This window comes from Pelodiscus sinensis, chromosome 1 (genome assembly GCF_052426305.1).
Source record: "Pelodiscus sinensis isolate ZL-2025 chromosome 1, ASM5242630v1, whole genome shotgun sequence".
NCBI classification, from domain to species: domain Eukaryota; kingdom Metazoa; phylum Chordata; order Testudines; family Trionychidae; genus Pelodiscus; species Pelodiscus sinensis.
The window spans coordinates 76,414,157-76,431,973 of NC_143052.1; the positions used below are offsets into that span (position 1 = coordinate 76,414,157).

The 17,817-nt window shown below is 41.2% G+C and overlaps 1 protein-coding gene across 2 annotated transcripts in view; it reads right to left on the minus strand.

Moving 5' to 3' along the window:
* SLC6A15 (solute carrier family 6 member 15) overlaps positions 1 to 17,817 on the minus strand; it is a 50,652-nt gene that overhangs the window by 18,832 nt on the left and 14,003 nt on the right. The window contains exons 1-5 of one of the 2 annotated variants that reach the window (XM_089780156.1): positions 15,190 to 16,207; positions 9,888 to 10,377; positions 5,439 to 5,596; positions 4,575 to 4,701; positions 1,022 to 1,203 (exon numbers count right to left, since the gene is read on the minus strand). In XM_089780156.1, coding sequence (XP_089636282.1) covers positions 1,022 to 1,203; positions 4,575 to 4,701; positions 5,439 to 5,596; positions 9,888 to 10,176 — 756 coding nt within the window. In that variant the 5' untranslated portion in view covers positions 10,177 to 10,377; positions 15,190 to 16,207. Of the gene's footprint in view, positions 1 to 1,021; positions 1,204 to 4,574; positions 4,702 to 5,438; positions 5,597 to 9,887; positions 10,378 to 15,189; positions 16,208 to 17,817 lie in introns of those variants that run through there. The other variant, XM_006114016.5, reaches the window with a different exon arrangement.

A 17,817-nucleotide genomic window follows, 5' to 3' on the forward strand; every position in this document is an offset into this window, starting at 1 on the left:
TAAGAAGATGAAGGGATCTGCCACTGGGCTATGGAATATGCTGATGTGGAACTTCTCTCCTCCTGAAGTTGCACACTCTCAATAATTAGTCACTGGCACAGGAGGGCTGGATCCCCAGTCTCCCACCTCCCAGTGCTCTAAGACAACAGAGTCATTTTCGTGCTTATGCTCTCTCTTTCCTGCTGTCTCAAATAACTCTTTGACACTGAGGCTATGTCTAGACTATAGGCAGGGGCAGCCTGTGCGTATAGGCTGATTCAGCCATCACTAGGGTTGCCAGATGGCTGAAAGAAAAATATCGAACCCCCCCCCCCAAAAAAAAACCCACCGGGAAAAAATTTTGTTGAAGGAAAAAAAAGGGGGGGGAACCAAAGTTCTTGAGCAAAAAAAAAAACCCACACCTCTACAGAGGTTTTCCGAAAAAAGCATCTGGAGTGTAGACATACCCAGAGAGAGTGCACATGAGAGAAAGCAAAGTATAACAATTACTCTGTAGAATTTAGCACTATTCTTCTCCTCAGCAGCAACAAAAGGGGATAGCTAATGAAAAAGGGACAGTGAAGGCTTTCAAAAGGAGCTGCATCTGGCTCTCCTGATAAAGACTGTTAAAGCAGCATGGATCCCTGTGAGACAAATAAATAAGGGATCATAAGAACCAAATCTACCATGCTGTTAATGGGCTTGGATGTAGTAAGAGCCATCTCACCTCCTAATCTGACACACAGACACATATTCACATGTATCAGTAATGCAATAAAAGAAAGTGAAAATGACCTGAATGAAAACAAAAAGGGTTCTCAGACTTCAGCACTCTCTCACTCTTTATAACCAAACATTAGGTCTCCAGTTTTAATGCTTAAGTATCAACAGTTCTCAATTTGAGATTATAAAAATGCTAGGTGAGTCACCTTTATTCTGTCTATGTGACATATGATCCTATGTTTTTATGAGGATTGGCGAAGAAAATGACAAGTAAGAATGTACAGAAAAGTAAAATACTGTAATTAAGGAATATACTCACTTTGCCTGAAGACTGAATGCCTTTGATCATTGCTAGGCCTACCAGAACCCAGGCAGCCAGCAAGCACAGAGTCATTTTCCAGTTCAGACCCCCACTCTCTGAGAGAGAGTTGGAAATATTCAGCGCTTCTCTGTACCAGTAATAAGTGGTAGCAGAGCTTTTTTCACATTCGGGCTCCACAACTGGCAAAAAAAAGTCAACAAATCATTATTGATCTTTGGACGTTGGTTAGAGAGTATTTTCACCATATTACAGCAAAGTATCACAGCAGCCTTGAATTAGTTCTTATGTATGTTATTACCATGGTGGCATCATTTTACTGAAAAAGTAAATCCACAGGCATAATGTTGTTGGTCTTTTAATAAGAAAATATCACAGTTCAAAGATGAAATTTGAGGCTTATTGAATGGGAAGTTTTGAATATGACCCTGGAAAAAAAATAATTTGTGGGACGAACACCAGTCCAAACTTATGAATCACTTAAATCCCAAGAAAGACTTCAAAATAAGACTTTGAGTATTGCACAGGCCTTGCATGTCGTTTTCTGCACAAAGGTGAATTTCATAAATTTGTGAATAAATTGGACTTTCTGCATTATGAACCTCTGAATCATGTGCCAGGTTCTTCATGATCATTATGGAAAGTAATTTACTATAAAGTTATTCTTAAATATGGATGATGTTAACTTTGAAATAAATATGCTAAAGTTATTTTCGAGTAAAGGGGTATGATGGGCTGTACTAGGCCTTCATAGCCCCATGCCGGAGGTCCCACTGCTCTGCTACCCAGTGCCACAAGAATCAGTAAGGTAGGAGGAAAAGGCAGCAAAGATGAGTCTTCCAGGCCTGTTTAGTGAGGCCTCATCGTAGAAGCTAGCTTGGAAGCTAGAGAGACTTCTACAATGGCTAGAAGGGCAAGCAACTGCCAATCAAAGCCCAGCAGGGTCAGCTACAAGAAACTGCGGGACTTAGCAGATCAGTTGCTGGCTGACCCGAGGATTAAAGAAGGGTGCTGCTTTCTGACAAAAAGTGCCTGACAAAGATAGAGTTTTATAGCAGTTTGCACTTACTCTGGGATTGCATACATTAGCTCTGAGATGGAGCTGGAAGTAAAGGGCCTAGGCAGAGGTGGCCCAGGGAACTGCAGCAGAGGACTGAAATAACCAGTACATGAATAGTACAAGTATAGAATGCTTAGGTGGGGCCAGGCTCCGGTTCCCTTTTTGGCCAGTTGTAAAGTGGCATAAATACCACTTATTTGGGAGCATAAATACCACTTATTGGGAGCCCAAACAGTGCACCAAAATTTAAAGGGCCCAAAGCCAGGGATGAAGACCCTACCAAAGGCAAGTAAACTGTCTAGTCATTGGACTCTTTCATATCTGGTAGGAACTCTTTAGGACTTTTTGACTTGGCCACATGGTCAAGCAACTAAAGACACAGCAAGGTTGGCCAGCAGCATGCAGGGGTTCAACCACTAGAACAGGGGTGGGCAAAAACCAGTTTGCAGGCCAGATCAGGTACGCCAGGGTTAGCCCCGGGAGGGCTGCCACTGTTATGTTTACCTTTGCCTCTGTGGGTATGGGCAATAGCAGCTTCTGTTGACCATGGGTCACCATTCGCAGCCAATGGGGGCTGCAGGAAGTGATGTTCTGATTTGTGCCGCTTCCCGCAGTTCCCATTGGCCAGGAACGGTCATCCTCTGCAATTACCAGGAGCCTATATCAGTGGAGGCACAGGTTAATATAGCAATGGTGAACTGCAAGGAGCTAACACTGGAAATTTACCACCATTTTATTGCCTAGTCCTGCACTAGAAGGTGCTTACGATGTGAGAGCCCTTTTACAAGGTGCCTCAATAGAATAGCCTAATCTTATGTACACTCACTCACTCTGTCAGGTAGGCACATAAATGATTATTTTACATATCAAAACAATTATTTAAAGTGTCAAAGCACTTGATAACATGGCCTTTATTATTATGTTAAACTGAAAGTTATGTATTACAGTAGTGATATTTTATGGTACTGTAATGCTACTATGAATTTTTCAGTAATCTCATACATATCAAACAAAATAGTTTACATTTATCTTAGAGGATTTTTAAACAAAAACTCATAAAATTTATTCACATTTTTAAATGATAGAATTCTAAATCTAGGTCTTGAAGTATCTTATGGAATAAAGAGTTTTCTTTTAAAATCTAATTAATCCAAAGAGCAGATCCTCAGCTAGTATAAATTATTCTAGATTCATTAGGGCTAGTATACATTTGCCTGGAAATTATGGAGCTATGACAATTTATGTGAGCTGGGGATTTACCTCCATGTCCTGAAGAAATGACTAAAATTAGGGAAAGACTTCATAAAGAAATTATTTGAAACTTTCAGATTACCCTGGTCATCTTCATGCAGAGAGAGAGAAAATATACCGAATATTTAAGATACGATTAAAAATAAAAACTTAATTCAAAAGAAATATTTCCTACTTCTTGGTAGATGGTTAGGCCATCATGAGATAATCAAATCTTAGATATAAGAAGCAATTAATTGTGCTTCATAATGTGCCAGGGTAGGATTATTGCATTATGTCTGCAAGCCAATGGCTAGTTCTCTGATTCTTGCTTATTTATGAGGCAAACATAATATTATTTAATTCACAGGTATTTCACTGATCCTTTAGGGCTTTCTGTTGTCATTAAAGCACTGAATAAATATGCCATTGACATCACTAATGAAAATATAAAACAAATCTTATCATCGTACAACAAATGTCTCCAACGACAAAGTCTTGTTAAGTCCACAAGAGTTTTGACATACAATATTAAATATAGATTACTCCCTCCATTTTAAACAATGTAAATATGAAACCCACTATTAAAATTAGAAACATATATTTATAGTTTAGCCTACAACTTTTCTCACCAAAATATTTCCTAAGACGATAGTATTCAACCAACCTAGTTAACCTTCAAATCACATTTTTACATTATTAGGCCTTTTCCAAATTCTGCCTTATTTGTCTTGACAGAAGGTGGTTTATTTTTATTTTTTAATTCATCAAAATAACATATCTATCTTATTTTAGGTTTAAAATCTAGTCAGTGTATCCTTTTTTCAATGAGGTACAGGTAGTCTCTACAACAGTACTGATGTCTTTATGGATCAGCCACCTTGTGATTTGTGGTTTGAAATGTTTCTTTCAAATGTCTCCCCTTCTGCTATGGGAAAATCTCAAAGTAAAATCATAACTGAAGCATTATATAGGGGAATGTGGGAAACTGACTATTATTGGCACGTTGTCAAATAGATAAAGGAAAATAACCAGAAAATAAATAGAAAATATCTTTTTTTAGTCTCGTTTAGTTACATTAGTCTAATATGTTACTTAAACAATATTAGCTTAAAAAGTGTTGTTTTCAATTGATGTTATCAAAATAAAGGATCTGACACAAAGCCCATTGAAATCAATGGAAAGACTGCCTTTGACTTCAATGGATTTTGGATCAGTCCCAAAGTGATGTTTATTAAAAAAGTGAATATATCCAAGACTTACAGGTATGAGAAGCATTTTTGACCAAAGGACACTGATCCCATGGCAAGGGATGCTGAAAAGACTGAGAAAAGTAAAACAAACTCCATCCAATGATGACATTGTAGTAGAGGGCCACAAAGAAACATACCTGAAGAATAAAAAAAAAAGATATTTTAAAAACTGTATTAAACAAATTCATGTCTTAGGTTAAAGTAAATAAAACAATGAGCTAAACCCTGAACTACATAAAATTGCTACTGAAATTATTGAGAATTTTGCCTAAGTAAGGAATGAATTAAGGCTCCAAGATTTGGCCCTCATTGGTATGCAAGTTGAACCTCTCTACTATGGCAACATTAGTGGTCAGCATGATTTTAGTTAGCTGGATGTCCACTTACCATGGGTGTGGCCAAGTTTCCCATTGTCCCATAAAGTTTGTTTACAGCCATCAGTCCTGGCTCTCAGTGTTCTGTGCTGTTATTTAGCTTTAATTTAGACCTGTCTTCTCAGAGCCCAGAAAAAATGGAAGTGGTGCAAATGCTGCTGGACAATATTACACTCCCGTGATCCAGCAAATTCTGTGGTTCAGCACCAATCAGGTACTGAGGGTGCCAGACTACAGACGTTCAACCTGTACTTAAAATCCAATATTTTCCAAATTCTTTTTTTTTTCTGTGTTTATCCTTTATACCTTGATAATATTTTAGCAGACTCTCTTCATTCCAAGAGACTAATATTTTATATATTAGAATATATATTACAAATTATGCAAACATTTTAAACTGATCCTGAAGCTAGGACCTAAATTATTAACCTTTGGTTAAAACTGAGCAGAAAGCATTTCATTGTTTGAAGAACATCAGACTATGTAAATTACAAACTTACTACACAGCTTGCAAATCCAATTCCACCGAGAGTGGGGCTGATGTAATTCCATACACCAATGCTTCCTCGTCGGATTCTTTGGCCCACAGAAAGTTCCAGGAAAAAAAGTGGAATCCCTATTATCAGCAGCAAAACTAAATATGGAATAAGATATGCTCCTATGAAAACAAGAGGACATCAACATTAGGATGATGAAGAGTCTTTTAGTCTTTTAAATCCCGTGCTTCATTAGGCAATTTCGGTACACTATATTTGCATCCCTATCTCGAGATAGGGAGCAAGTGCAGACATACCCATATATACATATATATTCAAAATAAAGTTTTAGAATTTAACTTATAAGGGTTAATGTCTCCATTTCACTTACTATGCCTCTTTTCCTTTTAAACCTGCAAGTTATTATATTAAAATATGTGTTAACACAGTTCTCATTCTTTTTTTTTTACTATCTATAAAATAGATTTATATTCTAACAAAATTATCCATACTAATATGATATTATTCTTGTATTTTCTGATCTGACGTCCCAAACTATCAATTTCAGAGTGCTAGGATTAAAACTTCAAATGATTCATCCGTTTAGTGAAAGCTGTGAACTGAATCATACAAATAATGTATGATTAAATATAATGCATCATGATCAAATGTGAATGGAAATAATCAACTGCAAAAGTGCTGCAAGTAGAAAAATGCTACAGATGATACTTAACAGTTTACAAGACCTGTATTTTGGAGTTCCTAATGAAAGGATATGACCCAGCAAGTCCTATGAAGTCTGCCTTGTGAGACAGTATTTCAAATCTTTTTGAGACACCATTTACACAGTAATTCTGTATGCAAGTAAGGTGTCCTTAATAGACTGAGACATCATTTTAACTCTGTAACCTTGATATCATCCCCAACCAATTTCTATTTTTTCATTTTATTTTTTCTTCAAACTTTAAAAAAAAGCAAATATTTTACAAACCTATCTCCATACCAATCTATTGATGGTGTGCTCTGTGTGTGAACAGAATGCAAGGGACCAAGCAAAGAAAAGGTCTCAAACCCCCAGGAATACATCAGAGAAAGAGAACTAGTAAATGAGAAAGTCAGTGTGGACAGGGAAATCTGGAACCAAGGAAAAGTGTTTGGAGGCATCCAAGTCTCTTCACCAGTCTAGCCAAGTCCCATTAAGGAACTGATATAATACCAGTATATCCCTTAGAGAATGTAACTGTAACTAATTCAGCTTCAGGCCTACAATTAGTGTTGCCAACTAGGAATTAAAGATTAATCTTTAATTAAAGAGTGTGTCATATGATGAAACTTCCAGGAATATATTCAACCCTAATTAGGAACCCTGATATTCTTTTCTATAGTTATTTGCATCTTTAAAGTCTCAAGTGTCAAAGATAAAAATGGTGAAGGTGACTCCATCATAAATGTTTACATACTCTTTTAATGATTTTAGAACATATTGTGTAGTAGGAAATATGATAAATGTATTGTTTTAATGGAAAACCTGTTAGTCAATAAATATATTATTTTTAATAGCTAGAAATTGATTGGTTTACATTTAAAAATAGTCATGAGGATCTTCCTTCTCTAAAGTTATTTGTCATGTATAAGTACTTTATAGTTAAAGAATAAAGTATGGATCAGACTAGAGTTTTTAGGTCAACAAATATTGTACTGGGAAAGCTCATATAATGGAAAATTTACATGAAGGTGCTCTGCTGTACAATCAGGACTTATGCATATACTTTTATCAAATGATCACAAAAGCAAGACTGTAGAGCAATTCTGATAAACACACTTTGAACAGGCTTTGTGAAATTTCTGCAAAAGCACTCTAACTGAAGTCTTAAAATGTGGAATGTGCAAAAGGAAAGAATCAAAACTTATGTTTGAGTTTCCATTTATATTGAAGTCTCCCCATCTTGCTTTTTTGTTATCTTAAATTACAAGGAAATGGATCAACATACTTCTCAATCTTCTCTACCAGTCAGAAGCTCACCTTGACCCCCAAAATGATACAAAATAAATAAAGAAAGTAGGCAATGTTAAGCAATGCATCACTGGCCCAGCCCCCTGCAATAAGCATAACATCTATCTATATTTAGAATAGGAGAGTCACTTAGGAAGGATAAATATTGAACCCTCAATGACACCCACTGTAGATTTTGCCAGACCATAGCACAATCCCAGATTTATACTGATAATTTAATTAAATATACATTATTCATTGCATTAACAAATGTATGTTTCACCTGGATTAATCTGGCAAGCACAAGTTGTCACAATACTTGTAAAGATGCTTGCCCATATTAAAACAATCTTTCCTTGATCTAAGGAAAGCAGCTGATAGACTTGTTTTTTTGATTCACAGAATTAAGCTACAAGTTTGCAAAATTCATAATTGATTAGCACTAATCATACATAACTATACGTTTGATGAACATGGTATTGTAATACATTCTACATGGAACTGTATCTCGATAACACCTGGAAACTGAAATGGATGCATGTAGTGGCCCATTAGTTTAATTTGTTTGTGTCCGCCAATAAGGACAAACAAACAAAAGGAAATTTTTCTTCACTCAGTGCATAGTCAACCTGCGGAACTCCTTGCCAGAGAATGTTGTGAAGACTAGGATTTTAACAGAGTTCAAAAAAGAGCTAAATAGATTCATGGAGGTTAGGTCCATCAATGCCTATTAGCCAGGATGGGTAGGAATGGTGTCCCCAGCCTCTATTTGTCTGGAAATGGAAGACAGGAAAGGGTTCATGTCATAGACTCATAGACTCATAGACTTTAAGGTCAGAAGGGACCATTATGATCATCTAGTCTGACCCCCTGCACAGTGCAGGCCACAGAATCTTGCCCACCCCTCTTAGAATAATCCTCTCACCTATGTGGTGATTACCTGTTGTTTTCCCTCCCTCTGGAGCATCTGGCATTGGCCACTGTCAGCAGACAGGCTACTGGGCTTGATGGATCTTTGGTCTGACTCAGTATGACCACTCTTATGTTCTAATAATTCATGATCAGTGCAACCCTACCCATAAGCTGACTACAAACATCCCTTAAACAGAAATAATACATGGCTTTCAATTACACTCTACCCAACTTCCACTTCATCAAACTTCCTATTGAGTACATAGACAAGGAAATTAGTCAGACTCCATGGGGACCCAATAATGTAATATTTTTAGCTCCAAAATAAATGCATGAGATCTATGCAGCTATGGAATTTGGGCCATTGTGACTACAGGTTGGAATTCAAGTAACAGTTTTAGACCTGATCCTGTAGCCTTTAATGGTATCTGTTGTATCAGTCTTTCCATTTTGAAGGATCTGCCCCTTAGTGTCCACTATGAATAAAAGTTCTTCCTTGTTTTCATTTCTCCAGAGCCTTCTCAATTTTCATTCAGCAGATATGGACAGATTCTTTCTCAACTCTGCTAAGCAGTCAGCCAAACCAGGGTGAGGATTAACAGGCTGTTTCTGCATATTTTGAAGGAAGGTCCTAGCCTCATACCTCACACTGTATTTCAGACATGCATCAACAGACAAGTAAAATGCAACTGGATGTGATTTCTATTTTATGTGAAAGATGTTAAGACAAATGGAAGCAATTACATAACCTGCACAATATGTTCTATTAACATACAGATTAACTCACTTTTTCTCATATTGTACAGTGTACAATGTACACCAGTGTTTCTTAATCGGTGTTCCGGGGAACACCTGTGTGCGGCGGCGAACAACAGAGTTCAAAATGGCGGCCAATTACTCCCCCCCCCCCCACCCTTTTTTTGCTCAACAAAAAATCCTTAATGTTCCTCAAAAAAAAAATTATTGTCTAGTGTTCTTCGGTCTTAAAAAGTTTAACAAACACTGATGTACACTGTATGATTAAAGGTATTCATTATCTAGAGAAACTCCATTACATTCCCATAATATGTTGTTCTGGCAAGAACTAATCAGGAAGTAGAGGTGTAATTAAAAAGGACCTGATGATCACTTATGTTAAGTCTCCATTAAACTGCTGTGGTCCTTAAAGTAAGTGTACATTCAATTTATTGCTCATTTTAATACCCTCGTACACTGCCTGAATGATATAAAGAGGTCTTAATCTAACTGAAAATCAGCCCCTAAATATTTAACATACCACAGTCTTCCCAAAAAAAATTATAAGGAAGAGAACCTTGCTTAGCAAATACTTAAGTAATATAAAACAGTCACATGACCAGGGAAATTCTACCACACAACACAAGGCCAAAGAAGCATATCAGGGTAATGTACTGTTTCCTTCAACAGATTTTTCTCTCTCACATAAAGATGTAATGCTTTCTTCTCATAAACTCTTGCCAAAATTAAAAGACAAATTTGAGACACTGGAGAAACTTACCTGGCTTTTACAATGAAATTGGCAAAGCAAGTTAGTAAACATTTTCCCTTACCTCCACCATTTTTCTGACACAGATATGGGAATCGCCATACATTTCCCAATCCCACAGAAAATCCAACTTGTGCCAGAATATACTGAAGTTTGCTGTTCCAGGCAGGTCTTTCATCTTCTACATCTGACCCCTCTTCAACATCTACATCTTTATGTTCTTGATCATCAACCAGTAGTTCACTTTTCTTAAAGGCATCATCTGCAGAGTCTTCATTTGAGAGAAGATCCTTAACTGACTCGATGACCTCATCATCTAGTTCTCTTTTTACCACCTTGCTGTTCTTAGGCATTTGCAATAAGGGAATGTTATAGGTGTGTCAGGTTCAATTCAAGCAGGCTGACAAGCCTCAAAGAAATTGTTCTTTCTGCCAAATAAAAAATGTGGATAACTCACTGAACAGCTAGATTGAAGAGGATGTCAGATTACTCCTTCATAAAGAGTGTTTAAGAGAAAGAAGACTTCTGGTTCTAAATGTCTGAACTATATATACCTGTCAAGTAAAAAAAAAGAATAAATTATTAAATTATATATGAAAATGTAATTTGGAAAGTTATTTATTCATTTATCTTTTTATCTTCATATTTGTTAAAAGAAAACGCCTAACAACTTTTAGACAATTGTTTTAATTTGACTGTAGGCTACAGTGACAATATGCTTCCTCTTCTGATAAGTAAAATATCAGACACACATTGTCAATATGTGGAGGTTCAAATTTTCATTTACATTAAGTTATGATAATCCACTTCACTCTACCTTTCAGATTTCAAACATCTATTTAAAACAAGTATTACTCAATAACTAAGTAAATTTTGCAGATTAACAAGACAACTGCTATTTTGATGTAGTCATATCTACATACATTGAATCATCAGGTATATGTACAAAATAAAATTTAAAATTTAAATTCAGAATTTCTATTTTACATGTGGCTAAACACTTAAATTTATTCTTTTAATTTTTTCTGGAATTTATTACTAGCACATTTACATAGTGCTTCTTGGATTTTTAAGGAAGGGTTTTGAGCAAGGGACTGGGTGTTTGTGGGGGGGTGCAGGTGTCATGGTTGAGGGATGAGGAGGGGGCTCAAGGTAGAAGAATGAGGGTGCAGGAGTCAGGGTGGGGTTTGGGAAGTGAAGGTAAGCTCAAGGGAGGGATTGGGGAGCTCAGAGCAGGGGGTAGGGGTGGCCATTGGTTGCTCCCCAGGGCTGGAGCACTTGCTGCCCACTGTGGTCATTCTGAAGTGTACCTGTCCCCCATGCCTGCTGGTCCCTGTGGTCATTCGTGAGTATAACTATCCTTCCTATTACACCCTCCCTTTCAATTTCATGAGATTCCATGCACATCCCATTATCCCAGCACAACCAAACCCATACCTTGCTTTAAGTTATAATAAGAGGAAGCTGTATACCAAATGTGGTGGTTCTAGATCTTATAGTTTAGAAGGAGTTCTTGAAAAAACAGACTCACAGACAACCAGACAGACACACAGACAATTAGACACACAAACTCTCTCAAATATATAGCAAAAGAATCTATACAAGGGACAGCCTTAATTTTCTGAAATTGTTACTGAAACTCAGACATCAGTAAAATTTTCAATTTTAGTGTACAGAGTAGTACTGTTGCTGTAAGAGAGTGGACAGCCTATGCAGGGGGCATATATCATGGGAGATGTCAGAGCCCTCAAACACATTTTCAAGCTTGTAATTTTCAAGGTAGGGATTTCCATTTTTTCAGAGTGACGGAAATGGTTATTTAGATACTATTATTTTGAAAAAAGGGATATCTGAACATAGTCTGAGATGTCTGACAACCCTATGTTTAAAAAAAAACACTTCCCTTTTAGACATATATATTACAGCACAGATATGAAAATGTGTACATTTAATTATGTTTGCTTTTAACACAATAAGTCATTTAAAAAGACATTACATTTGCTTGGAACTGCTCACAATGGATTGTAGATATATCTGAGTGGATATTCAACTTCAGGGGAAGTGCTTTGCAAGGATTTTTTCACTTTTCTCATAGGATGAGATTCAACCCAGTCAGAGGACTGGAATGAAGCCATCTGACAATTTAAACCTCTAACACAGGTCCTATAAATGAGGCCCAAGTATTGTGGAGAGTTAAGAACAGGCTCTCCAAAGTCCCCAATGGCCTAATCCTGAGTCCCAATTGATGGGGAGTCATCTTTTAATATAAATGAGGCATGAAAACTCCTCTAGACTTTCAACTTTAGAGTTTCTGAAGCAGCAGCTAATCTTTAGTGGTAGGACTCCACTGTAGTAGTAGTGCCCTGCCAAACCAAAGGGATAGTTTGAGATCTGAAGAGAGGTATTAGGAATTTCAGACTAACTATATAGAACTAGAATGTCTGCACCGAGATAAGCTAGTCTACTTTCCAGGTCTTAATGCCAGATGACAGCCATGTAGGGAGTTATTTTAACCCAATTCAACTTGTAGCTAATCAAAGGAACGGGAGTGCTTGCAGAAGCAAAGCTGGATTCACTCTTAATCTTAGTACTATTCTCTTGCGTGAGAAAAACCTCTAAGATTAGAGGGAGATAATGCCATAGAAAAGTGTTATGACCCAGGCATTTCACCTCCTGCCCATCAGAAATTTCCCATCCCTTTTCATCCAGGGAGTCTAAAGTGTTGAAGGGCTCCTTCATGCTTCAGGAAGTAGAGATGTGCATATTAGCACATACAGGCAGTCCCCGGGTTACATACAAGATAGGGACTGTAGGTTTGTTCTTAAGTTGAATCTGTATGTAAGTCGGAACTGGCGTCCAGATTCAGCCGCTGCTGAAACTGACCGCCAGTTCTGACTTACATACAGAATCAACTTAAGAACCCCAAGCGTCCCCAAGTCAGCTGCTGCTGAAACTGATCAGCAGCTGATTCCAGGAAGCCTGGGGCAGAGCAACTCTGCCTCGGGCTTCCTGTAGTCAGCGCTGGTCAGTTTCAGCAGCGGCTAAATCAGGATGCCTGGGGCAGAGCAGCTGAGGTGCTGCTGGGTTGCTCCAGTAGTGCCGCTCCTTGGCACTACTGGACCAACCCAGCAGCACCCCATCTGCTCTGCCCCAGGTGTCCTGATTCAGCCGCTGCTGAAACTGACCAGCAGCGGCTGAATCAGGACCAGAGCAGCTGGGGTGCTCCTGGGTTGGACCAGTAGCGCCTAGAGCGGCACTGCGGGACCAACCGGCAGCACCCCAGCTACTCTGCCACAGGCGTCCAGAGAAAAGCCTAGTCTGCCGGAGGGGGGGGGCGTACTAGCTGCGCCCCCCCCCCCCACCCCAGCAGACCAGGAAGACACGGGCGGCGGACCGAGACGCACCGCGGTCCCGCCACCTGGGTCCTCCGTGGCTTTGCTCCCAGTCTCCCTGGACTGCTGGAGACCAGGAGACCAGGGAGACGGGGAGCAAAGCCTCTGAGGACGCCGGCAGCGGGACAGCCGCGGGGTGTCTGGGCTCTCCCACTGCCGGCTTCCCCCGCGGCTTTTCAAAGCCTCGGGGAAGCCGGGAGCGGAGCAGCCCAGGCCTGCCTGGGGTGCCCCGCTGCCCGAGCCCCCCCTCGGCTTTGCAAAGCTGCGGGGAAGCCGGCAGCGGAGCAGTCCAGGCGCGCCTGGGCTGCCTCGCTGCCCGAGCCCCCCCGTGGCTTTGCTCTGCGTCTTCCTGGTCTGCAGACCAGGGAGATGCAGAGAAAGCCCCAGAGTACATGGGCGGCAGGACCGCGAGGTCCCGCAGTCCGTGTACTCTGGGGCAGCCCCGTTCGTATCTGCGGATCCGACGTAAGTCGGATCCGCGTAAGTCGGAGACTGCCTGTATTTACACCTCTTCCATAATGTAAGGGGACTGTTAGCCCCTTCCTAAAACTCTGTGGGAGTTTTGGTTTGCCAGCTCGCAGTATCAAAAGGGGAAGGGTCCATGAGACTGACAGACCACAGAGACAATGGAAAGCAGCCAACACTCCAGCTCAGCCTGTTTTACAGGTTGGACAGGCCGGTGAGAAAAGCAAGAGGCCAGGACCCGTCCTCCCTGTGAGCTAGGATTCTTCTGGGTCTCCCTGAGCAAGGAGAGAGCTGAGAGACAGCTAAGAGCAGTGTAAGCTGTGTGCAGAAGAAGTCCTGCAGCAACAGAGCCAGACACAGACAGCCCAAGGAGTGCAAGCTGTGTGGAGAGGCAGTTTTGCAGCAACAGAGCCAGGCACACACAGCTCAAGGAGCACAGACCCTGTGTTGAGCAGCAGACTGGCAGTGCTCAGAGCAGCCAAAAGGGACAGAAAAGCAACGCAAGGAGCCTGAGACTGACAAGGCAGCACAGCCTGCACCTGGGTGTGGTGAGCAGCTGGGACCAGCAAAGTGCAGGGAGAGGCTCTGGGCAGGGAGATATCACCAGCCAAGAGGCCCAGCAGGCCAGACTGGGAGAGGGGTCTGGCCACTTAGAGCTTGAGGCTGTGGGGTCACTGCCAGAGCAAGCGTGTCCAGCCTGCAGCCCCCCTGCAGCACATCCAGGGCCTCTAAGGGGCCTATAAGGAAGAGACTGTGAACTGTCCTTACACTCTGCAGGCTGCTGTTTTGATGTCCCTGTGCTACAGAGCAGGGCTGTGTGTGTTCTCATTTAACCATTCTCATTTTTTTCTTATTCTTTTCTCTTTAATCAGTTGATGTTTAATAAATTGTATTTTGCTTAGAACCTTATGAAATAATCACTGGGCCAAGAAAACATGCAGTGTAAAGAGAGCACCTCGGAGTGGGGACACCCTAACTCCTGCCCCTAGTGACTACAAGGTTGGGGATTAAGCCCCAGGAAACCTGGGCCCAGCCTTGTTGGGGTTTCGAGGACTCTGCTACTCAGGAGAGTGGAGGGGGAGCCCTCAGGAACAGGGAGGCCATAGGGTAAAGGAAGTGGGAGCGGGGACTCAGATCCTTTCGCTGGTCCATTTCACCGGGGTGGTACAGAAGCCGGGAAAGTTCCCCACAATAGCGGGACCATTCCCCCGCTTATAATAAGTCCTGGTGGTTTGTGATTGTTACTTACACAGATTCCCTTCCTCTAATATGGTCATCCTAACTGGACAATTTGATAATTTTAAAGAACATGTTTCCATGTAGACAAAGACATTTTTGTTCTGAATAAGAAGTAAATGTAATTAGACCCAATGCACTTATAATTGTACTTGCCATTTAATATAAAAGCTACCCACAACACCACTAACTGAAACTGATAATTTATATAGGCTTATGAATGCAAGAATGTTTCAAGGGGAATAAATGCTGCAATAGAAATTCAAAGCTCACTTCAGCAGCTTTAGAAAATGTAGTTTCTCAATGAATCTAGGTCAATGTGCGCAGAGCCTGCTTTGCTACCTGAGATGAACCTACTGCTCTGAAGTGGATGTTGATTCTAAAAGAGATAAAACAAGAATGGGTCATACACATTTGCTTGCTCTGATGATACAAAGCATTATTGCCAATGATGTGCACATATCTAGTACTATCACAGATTATGTAACAAAGCCTATGCATTGGAAGAGAAATAAACAAATCACATTTGTATGCTTGCCTTGATAGAAAAACATAAAATGAATGCTTGGAAAGTAAAAAAAGAAAAAGGAAAATAAAGAGCATTTGTTTTCAGGTTTCTAGAGGATACCGTCAACTATAAATTGTCCTAAAATGCCCCTTTAAATTAGAATTAATGAACATATTACTCTATAGTCCAAGATTCACATTGTGACAAGGCACCCACCAGACTCCCATGCACAAAAATAAATAAATAAAAGGTTTCCAGTCCTGTTTTGCCTTCCCAGAAAGTGGCAGTAAGGTTGTTCTGCAGGCCTTCTGGATCAAATGCCACGAGAAACATCCTGGGGCAAGATCTTGAAGATACCACAGAGGCATGTATGTGCCACTCTCAGGCTACGTCTACTGTGTGTGTTTTTTGCGGAAGAGGAAATGCAAATGGAGTGCTCATTTGCATATCTTCTTTTGATCCTTTTTGCAGAAGAGATTTTTGTGATAAAAAACCCTGTGTAGACGGGACCATTTGTCAGAAAAATCCCTTTTGTGCAAGAGCCTGTAAACCTCATTTTGCGTACCATTTTCCAATAGTTTTATCAGAAGAGGCTTTTCCAAAATTTGGCCAAAAATTTTGGAAAAACCTCCTCTTTCGGAAGAGCCCTTCTTCCTCATAAAATGAAAAAGACAGGGCTTCTGAAAGAGCGTGTCTGCTCTTCTGCAAAAAATGTTGGAAGAGTAGACTCATTCCCTGGATGCAGTCGTCTAGACATAGCCCTAGTGTGGTTCACTGTCCCATATAGTGGCACTTACACCATGTATAGTGAGAGATAAGAACAAGGGAGCTCTACAGCATAAGGTGAGAGTTGGGTGTCTTTTAGCTAAAGCTGTAGAGGCTCCTACACTAAGCTCCAGAGATCCTGGGTTCAAATTCACCGAGTGGTAATTACACTAGGCTAGTAACTTAACCATAGAACCTCCCACATTTCTGTGATCTTATTAATTTTAAACTGTCAGGTTCACAGCCACATTCAGAAAAACTGGCACGGGCAGATGGGAAGTATAACTCTGGTCCAGCAAAGCATATTGCATCTGATGGAAAATTTACCCCCAACTAGAGTCAATGTCAGATCCAGTGGAATAGAGCCATGATCCTCAATGGTGGTAAAGGTGGATAAGTCATTACCATGGATGTGCATACAGTGTACAGTATAATACACAAGAACTAAATCTTCATAATGGTCATCCACATGCTCTGAAACCAATACAGTAGAGTCTTGATTTTCCGACCTTCAATTATCAGACATCCCATGCACACACAGCGCAGGCTCGGCAATCTTACCTCCCCACCCCACACCTGGGGCAGCTCATGCCCGCACTGCGGGCTCGCCCGACACTCAGATGTGCTGGGTCCATGCCCCATTTGGGGCCCGATCCTGCCTGTCCTGCCAAGTTAGCGGCTCCGCTTTTAGGTGCGGCCCGGGACCCGCTTCCCCCTCCCAAAACTTTGCAGGCTAGCTGGAGGGGGGAACGGAGGGAGCCGCCCCCCTATGGAGCAAGCCCGGCTCCCAGCTGGAGCAAGGGGGAAGTCCGGGGGGCCCGCCCCTCCGGGCTGAGGCAGGAAGGGAAGGGGAGGGGTGTTTGAGGCAAGGGGAGGGGCCGCCAGCGCCACTGGGCTGAGGAGAGGCAGGAGCGCTGGGGCTTTGGGCACATCCGGGCGGCCCAGAGGAGGAGGGAGGAAGAGGAAAGGGGAGGATGCAGCCCTTCATGAGGACGCAGCATCTGGAATCCACCGAGGAGGGGGCAGCTAGCGTGCCAGCCACCACTGAGACAAAGAGCAGAGCCCACCTGGGAGGCCCCCACCCTCAGCTGCCACCACTGCTGCCATTGCTGCTCCTCTCCCTCCCCTTGGCCAGAGTGCGCCAGGCCCCTGCTCCGCCCTGCCACGAGCCAGCGCCGTCCGTATTATTTGACATTTCCGGTTATCCGAACATCCTCCAGTCCCGTTAGGTCAGATAATCAAGACTTTACTGTAGTATCTTGTGCAAAGAGGAACAGTGTCCCTCAAAATAAAATCTCTCTACATTTCCTCACTCCCAGGAAGGCAGAGTGAAATGTGCTTACAACTATGACAGATCGCAACATCAGCATGAGGGTTAAAGCCAACAACAGGAGAAAGGGAGTATTCTCCATACAGAATGAGCTTGAAACAAACCCAGCTTACAGAAAGGCGCATGATTCCAATTTCTTTGAAGTCCAAATCAGGCCTTAAAGGCATGTTCCCACTTGCCACATGAAATGTATTGGCACTGAATGGGGAGAAGACAATTCTTGTCAAAGAACTCAACCATTACAAGACTATAAGCACTGGCATCAGAAAGGCCTATGTGCTACAAAGTGATGAAATTT